At 44.7% G+C, this 14,653-nt stretch overlaps 1 protein-coding gene across 22 annotated transcripts in view; it reads left to right on the top strand.

Moving 5' to 3' along the window:
* kcnma1a (potassium large conductance calcium-activated channel, subfamily M, alpha member 1a) overlaps positions 1 to 14,653 on the top strand; it is a 283,780-nt gene that overhangs the window by 139,643 nt on the left and 129,484 nt on the right. For all 22 annotated transcript variants that reach the window (XM_029698737.1, XM_029698732.1, XM_029698736.1 and 19 more), the window contains exon 3: positions 10,266 to 10,327. In XM_029698737.1, the coding sequence (XP_029554597.1) occupies positions 10,266 to 10,327 (62 nt within the window). The remainder of the gene's footprint in view (positions 1 to 10,265; positions 10,328 to 14,653) is intronic.

The following is a 14,653-nucleotide window of genomic DNA, read 5'->3' as shown; positions in this document are numbered from 1 at the left end:
GGTATCACTCGTGCCCTGCTGATGGGGGCATTGTCAACCTACAGGGGCACAGCCATGTTAGCCAGAATAATGGCCTGCCTAGCATTTTTATATATGACTCTAAGCATGATGGGATGTTAATTGCTTAATTAACTCAGGAACCAAACTTACTTTGTATCCCTCACAGAAAAATCTAATTTTTTTAATGCACCGGACATTTAACGACTTGACTGTGTATAAACAAAGTTATTTCAGATCCCTGTTTGTGTGTGTATGAGTGCAGGTTGAGCCTACCTGGGCTAGTATGTAGGTCTGACTGTTAGGAGCCTATCTGCATGAACTGAACTGAACTGACTTTGACATGTCTACTCTGCACCAGAGTCCTTTTGATTTCCTAGCCAACCTGTCGACTCACCCGAAACATGAAGTGATTATTTTCTACATCAACCCACATCACCTGTCAGCTGGGTCCTGCATGCGCTTTGTCAGGAAGTGCACTTAGGACGAGTCAAGAGAATCACAAGTCTAAACGAATTCTCTGTTAGCCTGGAAGAGTCTGGGTAAGACTAACTGCAGCTCATTTGTAGCCTGGAATGAATCTACACTCAATATTGCTCTGTTGAAACAATAGTAAGGAACTAAGGAATATTTAGTGAGGATTCCAGGCTCACTTTATAACTTGTTTGTAGCCTGGAATACACACTGACTAAATATTGCTGCATTGAAACAATAGTCAAGGGATATTTAGTGTAGAATCCAGGCTAGCTCGTGGTTTTGTTTCAGACCAAAGATATTGTGTTCTGTTGATTCGGCAGCTATATTGGATTGTATTAGCAGTTGAAACCTTTAGCCTGTTATATTGTGGTCTATTTGAAGGGAAAGCAGCTTGTTAGCCTGGTTTGCTGCTCGGTGGCTTTGGGTGTTGCATACCGTACGTAGAGTGAATGAATATGGGCTAGCCAAGCAGTCAACAAACCAGGGTAAGGGTGTGTGTATGTAAAGTACCAGTCAAAAGTTTGGACACACCTACTCATTCAAGGTTTTTCTTTATTTGTACTATTTTCTACATTGTAGAATAATAGTGTAGACATCAAAACTATGAAATAACACATATGGAATCATGTTTTAACCAAAAAAGTGTTAAACAAATCAAAATATATTTTATATTTGAGATTCTTCAAGGTAGCCACTCTTTGCTTTGATGACAGCTTTGCACACTCTTGGCATTCTCTCAACCAGCTTCATGATGTAGTCACCTGGAATGCATTTCAATTAACAGGTGTGCCTTGCTAAAAGTTAATTTGTGGAATTTCTTTCCTTCTTAATGCGTTTGAGCCAATCATTTGTGTTGTGACATGGTAGGGGTGGTATAAAGAAGATAGCCCTATTTGGTAAAAGACCAAGTCCATATTATGGCAAAAACAGCTCAAATAAGCAAAGAGAAATGACAGCCCATTACTTTAAGACATAAATGTCAGTCAATCCGTAAAATTTCAAGAACTTTTTGAAAGTTTATTCAAGTGCAGTTGCAAAAAAAATCAAGCACTATGATGAAATGATGAAAATCTCATGAGGACCGCCACAGAAAAGGAAGACCCAGAGTTACCTCTGTTGCAGAGGATAAGTTCAATAGAGTTAACTGCACCTCAGATTGCAGCCCAAATAAATGATTCACAGAGTTCAAGTAACAGGCACATCTCAACATCAACTGTTCAGAGGAGACTGTGTGAATCAGGTCTTCATGGTCGAATTGCTGCAAAGAAGCCACTACTAAAAGACTCGAATAATAAGAAGAGACTTGCTTGGGCCAAGAAACACGAGCAATGGACATTAGACCAGTGGAAATCTATCCTTTGGTCTGATGAGTCCACATTTAAGATTTGTGAGACACAGAGTAGATGAAAGGATGATCTCCGCATGTGTGGTTCCCACCGTAAAGCTTTGAGGAGGAGGTGTGATGGTGCTTTGCTGGTGACACTGTCTGTGATTTATTTAGAAATCAAGGCACACTTAACCAGCATGGCTACCACAGCATTCTGCAGCGATACGCCATCCCATCTGGTTTTTGCACTTAGTGGATGTCACATCTGTCGTCAGGAATGGACCAAGGCGCAGCGGGTTGCGTGTTCAACAACATATTTATTAAAGGACGTTGACCACGGAAAAACAAGAAAATACAGCAACACGACAGGAACAGTTTTGCAGGCTAACAAAACGCAGTGCAAAAACAACTACCCACAAAACCCAAACCAAACACACACCTAATTATAGGACTCTCAATCAGAGGCAACTAGAAACACCTGCCTCCAATTGAGAGAACCAACACCCAAACCTAAACATAGAAAACTAAACTAGACAGAACGTAGAAATACATACAAAAACACAAACCCTCTGCCACATCCTGACCAAAACGAATACAATTACTCCCTCTGCTGGTCAGGACGTGACAGTAACCCCCCCGCCCCCTAAAGGTGCAGACCCCGACTGCACCTAAAAGAAAAGACAAAAACCCCCAAACAACAAAAAATATCCCCCTAAACTAAAGGGAGGGAAGGGAGGGTGGCTGCCATCAACGACGGCACTGTGCTACACCCCCCCCTCCCCAACCCACCTATATAGGAGGCGGCTCAGGTGCGGGACGTGGACCTCGCTCCACCTTCGGCGTCGCCCACTTAGGTGGCGCCGATGGCTGCGCCGGGCAGACGGGCCACTCTGGCTGATCCGGGCAGACGGACCACTCGGGCTGGGCCGGAGGACAGGCGGGCCACTCGTCCTGGACAGGCGGGCCACTCGGGCTGGGCCGGAGGACAGGCGGGCCACTCGGGCTGGGCCGGAGGACAGGCGGGCCACTCGGGCAGGGCCGGAGGACAGGCGGGCCACTCGGGCAGGGCCGGAGGACAGGCGGGCCACTCGGGCAGGGCCGGAGGACAGGCGGACTCTGGCTGGGCCGGAGGACAGGCGGGCCACGCGGGAAACGCTGGACCGTAGAGGCGCACTGGCGGTCTCGAGCGCAGGGTTGGCATTACCCCTTCAGGCTCGATGCCCACTCTCCCCTGGCACATGCGGGGCGCTGGTACTGCGCATACCAGCCTGAAAATACCAGGCCTCACCACAGCACCTACCCCAAAGCACGGGACCTGTCCAGTCTCTTTCTGTCCAAAAAGGGTATGGGGAGCTGGCCTGGGTCTCCAATCTCGCCCCGCCAAACAGCCCTTGTGCCCACCCCCAAAAAAAATATTGGGGCTGCCTTTCGGGCTCCCTTACCCGCCGTATTCCCCAGTCCTCGCCAGAGCAGTTGGAGGCCACGGAAGGAGTGTTGTATGGCATTGAAGCTCGTCTGTAGGTGTCCAAAGAAGGGCCAGAAGTATACAGAATGGAGTCGTCTGCGTAGAGGTAGATCAGAGAATCACCAGCAGCAAGAGCAACATCATTGATGTATACAGAGAAGCGATTCGGCCCGAGAATTGAACCCTGTGGCACCCCCATAGAGACTGCCAGAGGACCGGACAACAGGCCCTCTGATTTGACACACTGAACTCTGTCTGAGAAGTAGTCGGTGAATCAGGCGAGGCAGTCATTTGAGAAACCAAGGCTGTTTAGTCTGCCGATAAGAATGTGGTGATTGACAGAGTCGAAAGCCTTGGCCAGGTCGATAAATACAGCTGCACAGTATTGTCTCTTATCGATGGCGGTTATGATATCGTTTAGGACCTTGAGCGTGTCTGAGGTGCACCCATGACCAGCTTTGAAACCAGATTCCATAGTGGAGAAGGTACGGTGGGATTCGAAATGGCCTGTGATCTGTTTGTTAGCTTGGCTTTCGAAGACCTTAGAAAGGCAGGGTAGGATAGATATATATCTGTAGCAGTTTGGATCCAGAGTGTCTCCGCCTTTGAAGAGGCTGATGACCGCGGCAGCTTTCCAATCTTTGGGGATCTCAGACGATACGAAAGAGAGGTTGAACAGGCTAGTAATAGGGGTTGCAACAATTTCTGCGGATAATTTTAGAAAGAGAGGGTTGTCTAGCCAGATTGTCTAGCCCGGCTGATTTGTAGGGGTCCAGATTTTGCAGCTCTTTCGGAACATCAGCTATCTGGATTTGGGTGAAGGAGAAATGGGGGAGGCTTGGGCAAGTTGCTGTGGGGGGTGCAGGGCTGTTGACCGGGGTAAGGGTAGCCAGCTGGAAAGCATGGCCAGCCGTAGAGAAATGCTTCTTGAAATTCTCAATTATAGTGGATTTATCGGTGGGGAGAGTGTTTCCTAGCCTCAGTGCAGTGGGCAGCTGGAAGGAAGTGCTCTTATTCTCCATGGACTTTAGTGTCCCAGTTTGTGCTACAGGATGCACATTTCTGTTTGAAAAAGCTAGCCTTTTCTTTCCTAACTGCCTGTGTATATTGGTTCCTAACTTCCCTGAAAAGTTGCATATCACAGGGGCTATTCGATGCTAATGCAGTACACCACAGGATGTTTTTGTGCTGGTCAAGGGCAGTCAGGTCTGGAGTGAACCAGGGGCTATATCTGTTCCTGCTTCTACATTTTTTGAATGGGGCATGCTTATTTAAGATGGTGAGGAATGCACTTTTAAAGAATAACCAGGCATCCTCTACTGACGGGATGAGGTCAATATCCTTCCAGGATACCTTGGCCAGGTCGATTAGAAAGGCCTGCTCGCTGAAGTGTTTTAGGGAGCGTTTAACAGTGATGAGGGAGGGTCGTTTGACCGCAGACCCATTACGGACGCAGGCAATGAGGCAGTCATCACTGAGATCCTGGTTGAAGACAGCAGAGGTGTATTTGGAGGGCAGGTGGGGTTAGGATGATATCTATGAGGGTGCCCGTGTTTACGGATTTGGTGTTTTACCTGGTAGGTTCATTGATAATATGTGTGAGATTGAGGGCATCAAGCTTAGATTGTAGGATGGCCGGGGTGTTAAGCATGTCCCAGTTTAGGTCACCTAACAGCACGAGCTCTGAAGATAGATGGGGGGCAATCAATTCACATATGGTGTCCAGGCCACAGCTGGGGGCAGAAGGTGGTCTATAGCAAGCGGCAATGGTGAGAGACTTGTTTCTGGAAAGGTGGATTTTTAAAAGTAGAAGCTCAAATTGTTTGGGCACAGACCTGGATAGTAAGACAGAACTCTGCAGGCTATATCTGCAGTAGATTGCAACTCCGCCCCCTTTGGTAGTTCTATCTTGTCGGAAAATGTTATAGTTAGGGATGGAAATTTCAGGGGTTTTGGTGGTCTTCCTAAGTCAGGATTCAGACACGGCTAGGACATCCGTGGTTGGCAGAGTGTGCTAAAACAGTGAATAAAACAAACTTAGGGAGGAGGCTTCTAATGTTAACATGCATGAAACCAAGGCTTTTACGGTTACAGAAGTCAACAAATGAGAGCACCTGGGAAATGGGAATGGAGCTAGGTACTGCAGGGCCTGGATTAACCTCTACATCACCAGAGAAACAGAGAAACAGAGGAGGAGTAGGATAAAAGGGTACAGCTAAAGGCTATAAGAACTGGTCGTCTAGTACGTTCAGAACAGAGAGTAAAAGGAGCAGGTTTCTAGGCACGGTAGAATAGATTCAAGGCATAATGTACAGACAAAGGTATGGTAGGATGTGAATACAGTGGAGGTAAACCTATGCATTGAGTGACGATGAGAGATATATTGTCTCTAGAAACATCATTTAAATCAGGTGAGATCACTGCATGTGTGGGAGGTGGAACTAAAGTTGGCTAAGGCGTATTGTGCAGGGCTAGAGGCTCTACAGTGAAATAAAACAATTATCACTAACCAAAACAGCAATGGACAAGGCATATTGACATTAGGGAGAGGCATGTGTAGCCGAGTGATCATAGGGGTCCAGTGAGTAGCTAGGCGGGTTGGAGACACAGCGATTCAGACAGCTAGCGGGCCGGGGCAAGCAGGCTAGCAGAAGGGCCTTAGAGGGACGTCGCGACGGAAGAAGTCTGTTGTAGCCCCCTCGTGCGGTTACATCGGCAGACCAGTCGTGATGGATCAGCAGGCCTCCGTGTAGTAAAAGGGTCCAGGCCCATTGGCAAAATAGGTATAGTGATGGGCCTCTTCAGCTAACAGTCCGATATGCTCTAGACGGCTAGCTGCTTGCAGTGCTGGAACCTGAAACCACACACTCAGACATACAGGTGGGCACGGTCTAACTAACCCCATGTTGAATTTGTGGCAACAGCTCTTTACACCTTTAGTCAGACAGTTATAGTACAGTCACTGGTCAGGACATAACCAAGTGGAAAACAGCATGACACAGAAACACATTTAGCACCGTAAACATCGACACGGATGTATGAATCAAACTTTCTGTGTTGAGTTAAAATGTCTTGCTTAAAGCTCTAATACTGGCTTCTACTGTTGTAAATACAGTACAGTACTTAGGTTTTCTTTATCTGCAATACCTCACCAGTAGTACAGAAAAAAAAGAACACCCTTGCCTTTCTTGAACTAACACTCGCACTTGTCTTTTCTTTCTAGCACTGTCTTTGCAGGTAGCCTAGTGGTTAGAGCATTGGGCCAGTAACCGAAAGGTTGCTGGATCGAATCCCTGAGCTGACAAGGTAAAAATCTGTTGTTCTGCCCTTGAGCAAGGCAGTTAACCCACTGTTCCCCGAGTGCCGAAGACTTGGATATCGATTATAGCAGCCCCCCCTGCACCTCTGACTCAGAGGGGTTAGGTTAAATGCGGAAGACACATTTGAGTTGAATACATTCTGATTAGGTATCCCACTTTCCTTTGCTGTTAGCTACTGCTGATAGCTACTTACTAAGGAAAAAAATGTGCTTGCTCTAACTGTGAGATGCGGTTGTCTCTCATAGCTGCTTTCAGATGAATACACTAACTATAAGTCACTCTGGATAAGGTTGTCTCTCATAGCTGCTTTCAGATGAATACATTAACTATAAGTCACTCTGGATAAGGTTGTCTCTCATAGCTGCTTTCAGATGAATACACTAACTATAAGTCACTCTGGATAAGGTTGTCTCTCATAGCTGCTTTCAGATGAATACACTAACTATACGTCACTCTGGATAAGGTTGTCTCTCATAGCTGCTTTCAGATGAATACATTAACTATAAGTCACTCTGGATAAGGTTGTCTCAGCTGCTTTCAGATGAATACATTAACTATAAGTCACTCTGGATAAGGTTGTCTCAGCTGCTTTCAGATGAATACACTAACTATAAGTCACTCTGGATAAGGTTGTCTCTCATAGCTGCTTTCAGATGAATACACTAACTATAAGTCACTCTGGATAAGAGTGTCTGCTAAATGACCGAAATGTAAAATGCTCAGATAACCATACTCTGATTCAAGTGTGTTATATTTTATGACTACTGTTAAAACTACATTTCCCAGTCCTTTGCTGTGCTGGCCCCAGCTTGTCAGGCCTACAGCTGGGTTTCTATTTGTAGTCTGTAGGCGATGGGGATGTCCCCACATTGTAGGTTTCCCCTGTCTTTTGGAATCAGTCATGATTTACAGTGGTGCTCCTGTCTTTGGAGTTTATGGGTTTGAGGTTGATGGCTAGCGCTGAAACAGCGCACACACACACACACACACACACACACACACACACACACACACACACACACACACACACACACACACACACACACACACGATGGCTAGCACTAGTTAGTGTTAGCGAGCAGCCATGCAGCATTCACAGCTGAGTAACTGGGTCAGTGGAAGATGTCTACTCTTCTTATCTCTTCAGATCTCATCTGTGGGCGCTCACCGCTCACTGGCAAGCTTTCCAGCAACCAACCAACCAACTGGTCAGACTGCCCCTCAGTCTTTCCTTTCTTTCTCTCTGTCTCTCTCTCTCTCTCTCTCTCTCTTCTCTCTCACTCTCTCCCGCTCTCTTTTTATCACAGATGAGGACACAGATTAGCATCAAGGAAATATTAGTATTTGCGTCTGTGTGTGCTCGCGTGTATGTGTGTGTTCCATTTATGTACTTGCATTCTGTGTTGGTACAGTAGGACTGCCTACATGTATGTCATCAGAGGATTGTGTTAAGGACAGCATCCCCACAGTGACTCAATTGGGCTACACTGCCATCCCTCTCCTTTTCTTTTTGTTTGGAAACCATTTCAGCTGTCGCACCGATGTGATGTCCCTGGTTGTTCCCCGAGTGAAGAGACTGAGTGTGTGTCTGTGTGTGTTAATAGCTCCAACCTGCATGGCCTGGATATCCACTGTGCGCAGAGAACACACACTCACTACAAGCTAGCTCTGCCCTCTTGTGGGGAAAATCCTATACAGTATCCTGACATCAACCGTTGACAGTAGTTGTGTGGCAAGTTGTTAGTAGGATGTACAAATTCCATCAATTATAGCCATGACATAAAAAAAAAAGTTGTTTGAATCTTTAGTTGGAATCAGATCAGCTGATGCATTCGACTCCCACAATGATCCTGTCAACGTCACGTATGGCAGCCTTCTCGATGACGTTCGTTCAGTCTTATCACAGTAAAGAGATCTTGATGCTATCAAAGTGGCTGGCATTGAAGCCAGCTTCCCTTCTCCTTTGCTAGCGCTGCTCTGACTCTGCTCTAACTCTATGCTAACCGGACGGCACTCCAGTCATACACTACAGCACTACACTAGCTACCGCTACACTTCGCTATCACTAACCTCAACCAGACTCACTCTATGGACCCCACCATCTCCCATACAGAGACACTCCATTAAAAATACATGGGGTTGTTTTTTCATTAGGCCAACGACAATGTAGTAGATCAATCCAAAGAGCCATAGCATGAAAATAATCAGCCCCCCGTCATTTATAATGAATGGTGCAATCATGCAGGACAGGGGATGTCTATTGTGTGGTGGCTGAATAGGGAGAAGGGCTAGTAGGGTAAACGATAGTATATCTTTCTCAGTCATGTGTTTTAATATAATGGGTTCAGCCGTGTGTACTAAAGCAGGCCTCTTCATGATGATAATGTTGATTGCTCGTTGTTCAAGAGAACAGTATTTTAGTGGTTGTCCAGCCTAGCCAATCGCTATCCCTCTAATCCTTTCTCTAGCCGCCTTTTTCACTCTCCCATTTCCCTCTTTTTCACTCTCCCATTTCCCTCTTTTTCACTCTCCCATTTCCCTCTTTTTCACTCTCCCATTTCCCTCTTTTTCACTCTCCCATTTCCCTCTTTTCCACTCTCCCATTTCCCTCTTTTTCACTCTCCCATTTCCCTCTTTTTCACTCTCCCATTTCCCTCTTTTTCACTCTCCCATTTCCCTCTTTTCCACTCTCCCATTTCCCTCTTTTCCACTCTTAGTCTCCCTCTATCCTTTTACCCCTTTTTTGAGAACTGTTTTCAGGAGGTGGTCTCTGTGTGAACAGCATGTTGGATGTCAATGACAAGTGCCATTCCTCATATCCCCCCCCCCTGTCTTCACATTACAACTCAGCTGATTTGTAGAGAGATGTTGATGGGGCTGCGGTACCGTGTGTGTGATGGCCTACACCTGAGGCATAATGGCATCAGGTATAATACAACCCATGACTCTGCATTAACTAAGGCAGTCACAACAGCCTTTCCCACAGCCCTCCTCCTCATACAATCACCCTTCAAGGATTGGCTCGCAGATGTGTAGTGTGTTTCCTTTCCCTCTTGTATGAATACCACTCGACTTCACTCACGCTGTATTCATTGGCCTGCTTTTAATATTCAGGATTTACAATAGCCCTGGCTTTGAAGAATGTCCATTCTTTAAGGCTGTGAGACCAGCCACGGTTTGATGACAGATGACAACAACCTTGTCTACTATGTCACTCATTATGACACACACATTACAGTGATGTATGCCATTTAGCAGATGCTTTTATCCAAAGCGACTTAGCCATACGTGCATACGTTTTTATGGATGGATGGCCCCGGGGAATTGAACCCACAATCCTGACGTTGCGAGCGCCATGCTCTACCAACTGAGCCATACAGGACAATATTACAGTATGGGGAATGTCCACAATCTCAGAGTTCAGTAGTGGAGAGGTATTATAACATGGTCTGATTGCTGTATGTGTTGGATGTTGAACCACAGGAATATCGGAAACAGGGCTGCAATTTGTTTGTTTTTGTGTGTGTAAGAGAATGACTGACACTTAAATGTGCAAAATGATAATTATTGCTATGTCGTATTCTATGTTACATGAGTGCATTCTAAAACTAATCTCTGTACCTCTCTCTCTCTCTCTCTCTCTCTCTCTCTCTCTCTCTCTCTCTCTCTCTCTCTCTAGGTCGTGCTCGTCTTTGCTCTCAGCATTGGAGCACTTGGAATATACTTTATAGACTCTTCTGAGTAAGTATCCCCTTTTTATGTGCTGGTATGTGCTTTTGTATTAACTGCAATGCAGACCACCTTACTGTACAGTAAGCTATTGAATACTACTTTGTGATTTAATATCAGATCTGATATTTCTTCACATGATCAGTAGGCGCCACAAGTGAGATCCTACGTGGAAGGCTACATACAGTCACCCACATTGGAGAAGTAGAATTGTTTATTATACTGATTTACCTGGCTGTATTGAATGACTGCTTAGTCATCATATCAGTTGCTGTTGAACACTACTTTGTGATTGTGATGCTGTGAAGGAATCAGATGTTAGACCCTTCATATGATCAATAGGTACTTCAGACAGATTCATCCACACAGGGTGTTGTCCTAGTCACCCACATTGGTGAAGTAGAATGTTTCATAGTGCAACCATGTGTTGGTTTTGATGCTTTTCTGTTCTGATGGTTTTCTGTGTGTTATCTAAAAGACTATAAAGCTCCTCTCCTCTCCTCTCCTCCTTTATGGTTTTGATGCTTTTCTGTGTGTTATCTAAAAGACTATAAAGCTCCTCTCCTCTCCTCTCCTCTCCTCTCCTCTCCTCTCCTCTCCTCTCCTCTCCTCTCCTCACCTCTCCTCTCCTCTCCTCTCCTCTCCTCCTTTATGGTTTTGATGCTTTTCTGTGTGTTATCTAAAAGACTATAAAGCTCCTCTCCTCTCCTCTCCTCTCCTCTCCTCTCCTCTCCTCTCCTCTCCTCTCCTCTCCTCTCCTCTCCTCCTTTATGGTTTTGATGCTTTTCTGTGTGTTATCTAAAAGACTATAAAGCTCCTCTCCTCTCCTCCTTTATGGTTTTGATGCTTTTCTGTGTGTTATCTAAAAGACTATAAAGCTCCTCTCCTCTCCTCCTTTATGGTTTTGATGCTTTTCTGTGTGTTATCTAAAAGACTATACAGCTCCTCTCCTCTCCTCTCCTCTCCTCTCCTCTCCTCTCCTCTCCTCTCCTCTCCTCCTTTATGGTTTTGATGCTTTTCTGTGTGTTATCTAAAAGACTATAAAGCTCCTCTCCTCTCCTCCTTTATGGTTTTGATGCTTTTCTGTGCGTTATCTAAAAGACTATACAGCTCCTCTCCTCTCCTCTCCTCTCCTCTCCTCTCCTCTCCTCTCCTCTCCTCTCCTCTCCTCTCCTCTCCTCTCCTCTCCTCTCCTCCTTTATGGTTTTGATGCTTTTCTGTGCGTTATCTAAAAGACTATAAAGCTCCTCTCCTCTCCTCCTTTATGGTTTTGATGCTTTTCTGTGCGTTATCTAAAAGACTATAAAGCTCCTCTCCTCTCCTCTCCTCTCCTCTCCTCTCCACTCCACTCCTCTCCTCTCCTCTCCTCTCCTCTCCTCTCCTCCTTTATGGTGTTGATGCTTTTCTGTGCGTTATCTAAAAGACTATAAAGCTCCTCTCCTCCTTTATGGTTTTGTCAATGGAAGCTGGTTGGCCTGGTGCCACACTTAGTTTCCATGGTAACCTAGACAAAGCAGGATATCAGTAGGTCTGCATGGTCCTCAGAGACACCCCTCACTTGTAGACCCACCCACACACACACATACATACAGGTGTGTGCGCGCACACACACATGCACACACAGTAAACTAAGCTACTGTAGCATCCCACGCTTCCATTCACCCTCCCACGCCATTCTCAGGCTCTCACCCATCCTAGCCCTGACCAGCAGAATTAACAATACTGTGAATAATGCAGAAATCCTTCAGATAATGCATTTGAATTTTCTGAACTATCCTATTAAAATAATTTCATGATTTATGTGTACACTTCTCAGGTGAGGTTTTGTCCCTTGTGTGACTATTTACTGTAGGAAATGAACATGCTTTAAGATGGTTGGGTAGGTTATCACAACATCTAGGGGAATGCTGCATATGCACATATGAATGAGTGTGCTTTTTAATGATTCACTTCCTATACAAACCTGCTATCCTCCCTCGGCTTGTTTCCTCTTCGATATAGATAGCAAAAAAGTATATATATGTATATATGTGTGTGTATATACACTACTGTTCAAAAGTTTGGGGTCACTTAGAAATGTCCTTGTTTTCCATGAAAACATACATGAAATGAGTTGCAAAATGAATAGGAAATATAGTCCTGAAGCACCTCCCACAAGTTGGATTGGCTTGATGGGCACTTCTTACATACCATACGGTCAAGCTGCTTCCACAACTGCTCAATAGGGTTGAGATAGAGTGACTGTGCTGGCCACTCCATTATAGACAATACCAGCTGACTGCTATCTCCCTAAATAGTTATTGCATAGTTTGGAGCTGTGCTTTGGGTCATTGTCCTGTTGTAGGAGGAAATTGGCTCCAATTAAGCTCCGTCCACAGGGTTTGGCATGGCGTTGCAAAATGGAGTGATAGCCTTCTTCATGATCCCGTTTACCCTGTACAAATCTCCCACTTTACCACCACCAAAGCACCCCCAGACCATCACATTGCCTCTACCATGCTTGACAGATGGCGTTAAGCGCTCCTCCAGCATCTTTTCATTTTTTCTGCATCCCACGAATGTTCTTCTTTGTAATCCGAACACCTTACACTTAGATTCGGCTGTCCATAACACTTTTCCAATCTTCCTCTATCCAGTGTCTGTGTTCCTTTGGAACACAGGAGTGATGGTTGCTGATAATGGGCCTCTACGCCTATGTAGATATTCCATTAAAAATCAGCCGTTTCCAGCTACAATAGTCATTTACAACATTAACAATATCTACACTTGTCAAGTCCTGACCAGTAAAGGGGTCATTTTGTTATTGTAGTTGGTCAGGACGTGGCAGGGGTGTGTTTGTTTTGTGTTGTTGGGTTTTTTGGGTACTGTTCTATGTCATCTATTTCTATGTGGTTATCTAGTTGTTCTATTTCTATATTCAGGGTTTTGGTTTGGCCTTCAATTGGAGGCAGCTGTTCTTCGTTGTCTCTAATTGGAGGCCATATTTAAGTAGGGGTTTTCAGCTTGTGTTTTGTGGGTGGTTGTTTCCCTTGTATAGTCTGAGCACCTTACGGGACTGTTTTCGTCGTTTTGTTTTGTGTAAGTGTATTTAGTTTTTTTCTTCAATAAAAGGAAGATGAGCATTCACGTACCCGCTGCGTTTTGGTCTACCTTTAACGACGCTTGTAACAACACTGTTTTTCCAATCCATTTGATGTTATTTTAATGGACAAAAATTTATTTTCTTTCAAAAACAAGGACATTTCTAAGTGACCTCAAACTTTTGAACGGTAGTGTGTGTGTGTGTGTATATATACATATATATATATATATATACATACATACATACATACATACATACATACATACATACATACATACATACATACAGTACCAGTCAAAGGTTTGGACACATATGGAATCATGTAGTAACCAAAATAGTGTTAACCTGTTGGGGATAGGGGGCAGTATTTGCACGGCCGGATAAAAAACGTACCCGATTTAATCTGGTTATTACTACTGCCCAGAAACTAGAATATGCATATAATTGTTTGATTTGGATAGAAAATACCCTAAAGTTTCTAAAACTGTTTGAATGGTGTCTGTGAGTATAACAGAACTCATATGGCAGGCCAAAACCTGAGAAGATTCCAAACAGGAAGCGCCCTCTCTGACCATTTCATGGCCTTCTTTGTCATCTCTATCCAAAACAAAGGATCTCTGCTGTAACGTGACATTTTCTAAGGCTCCCATAAGCTCTCAGAAGGCGCCAGAACGTTGAATGATGACTCTCCAGTCTCTGGCTGAAAAACAGTAGCGCATTTGGTAAGTGGTCGATCTGAGAACAATGAGACGGGGCGTGCGTGCACGTGAAGAGTCCATTTTAGATTTTCAGTCTTTGAATGGAAAGGACGACTCCCGGTCAGAATATTATCGCTTTTTTACGAGAAAAATTGCATAAAACATTTTTAAACAGCGTTTGACATGCTTCGAAGTACGGTAATGGAATATTTAGAATTTTTTTGTCACGATACGCGTCTGCGCGTCACCGTTCGATAGTGTCTTGAACGCAAGAACAAAACAGAGGATATTTGAACATAACTATGGATTATTTTGAACCAAAACAACATTTGTGGATGAAGTAGAAGTCCTGGGAGTGCATTCTGACGAAGAACAGCAAAGGTAATCCAATTTTTCTTATAGTAAATCTGAGTTTGGTGAGTGCCAAACTTGGTGGGTGTCAAAATAGCTAGCCCGTGATGGCGAGCTATCTACTCAGAATATTGCAAAATGTGCTTTTGCCGAAAAGCTATTTTAAAATCGGACACCGCGATTGCATAACCTCTAGGGGCTATGTGG

This window comes from Salmo trutta, chromosome 18 (genome assembly GCF_901001165.1).
Source record: "Salmo trutta chromosome 18, fSalTru1.1, whole genome shotgun sequence".
Classification (NCBI taxonomy): Eukaryota; Metazoa; Chordata; class Actinopteri; order Salmoniformes; family Salmonidae; genus Salmo; species Salmo trutta.
This window is presented reverse-complemented; position numbering and strand designations above follow the sequence as displayed.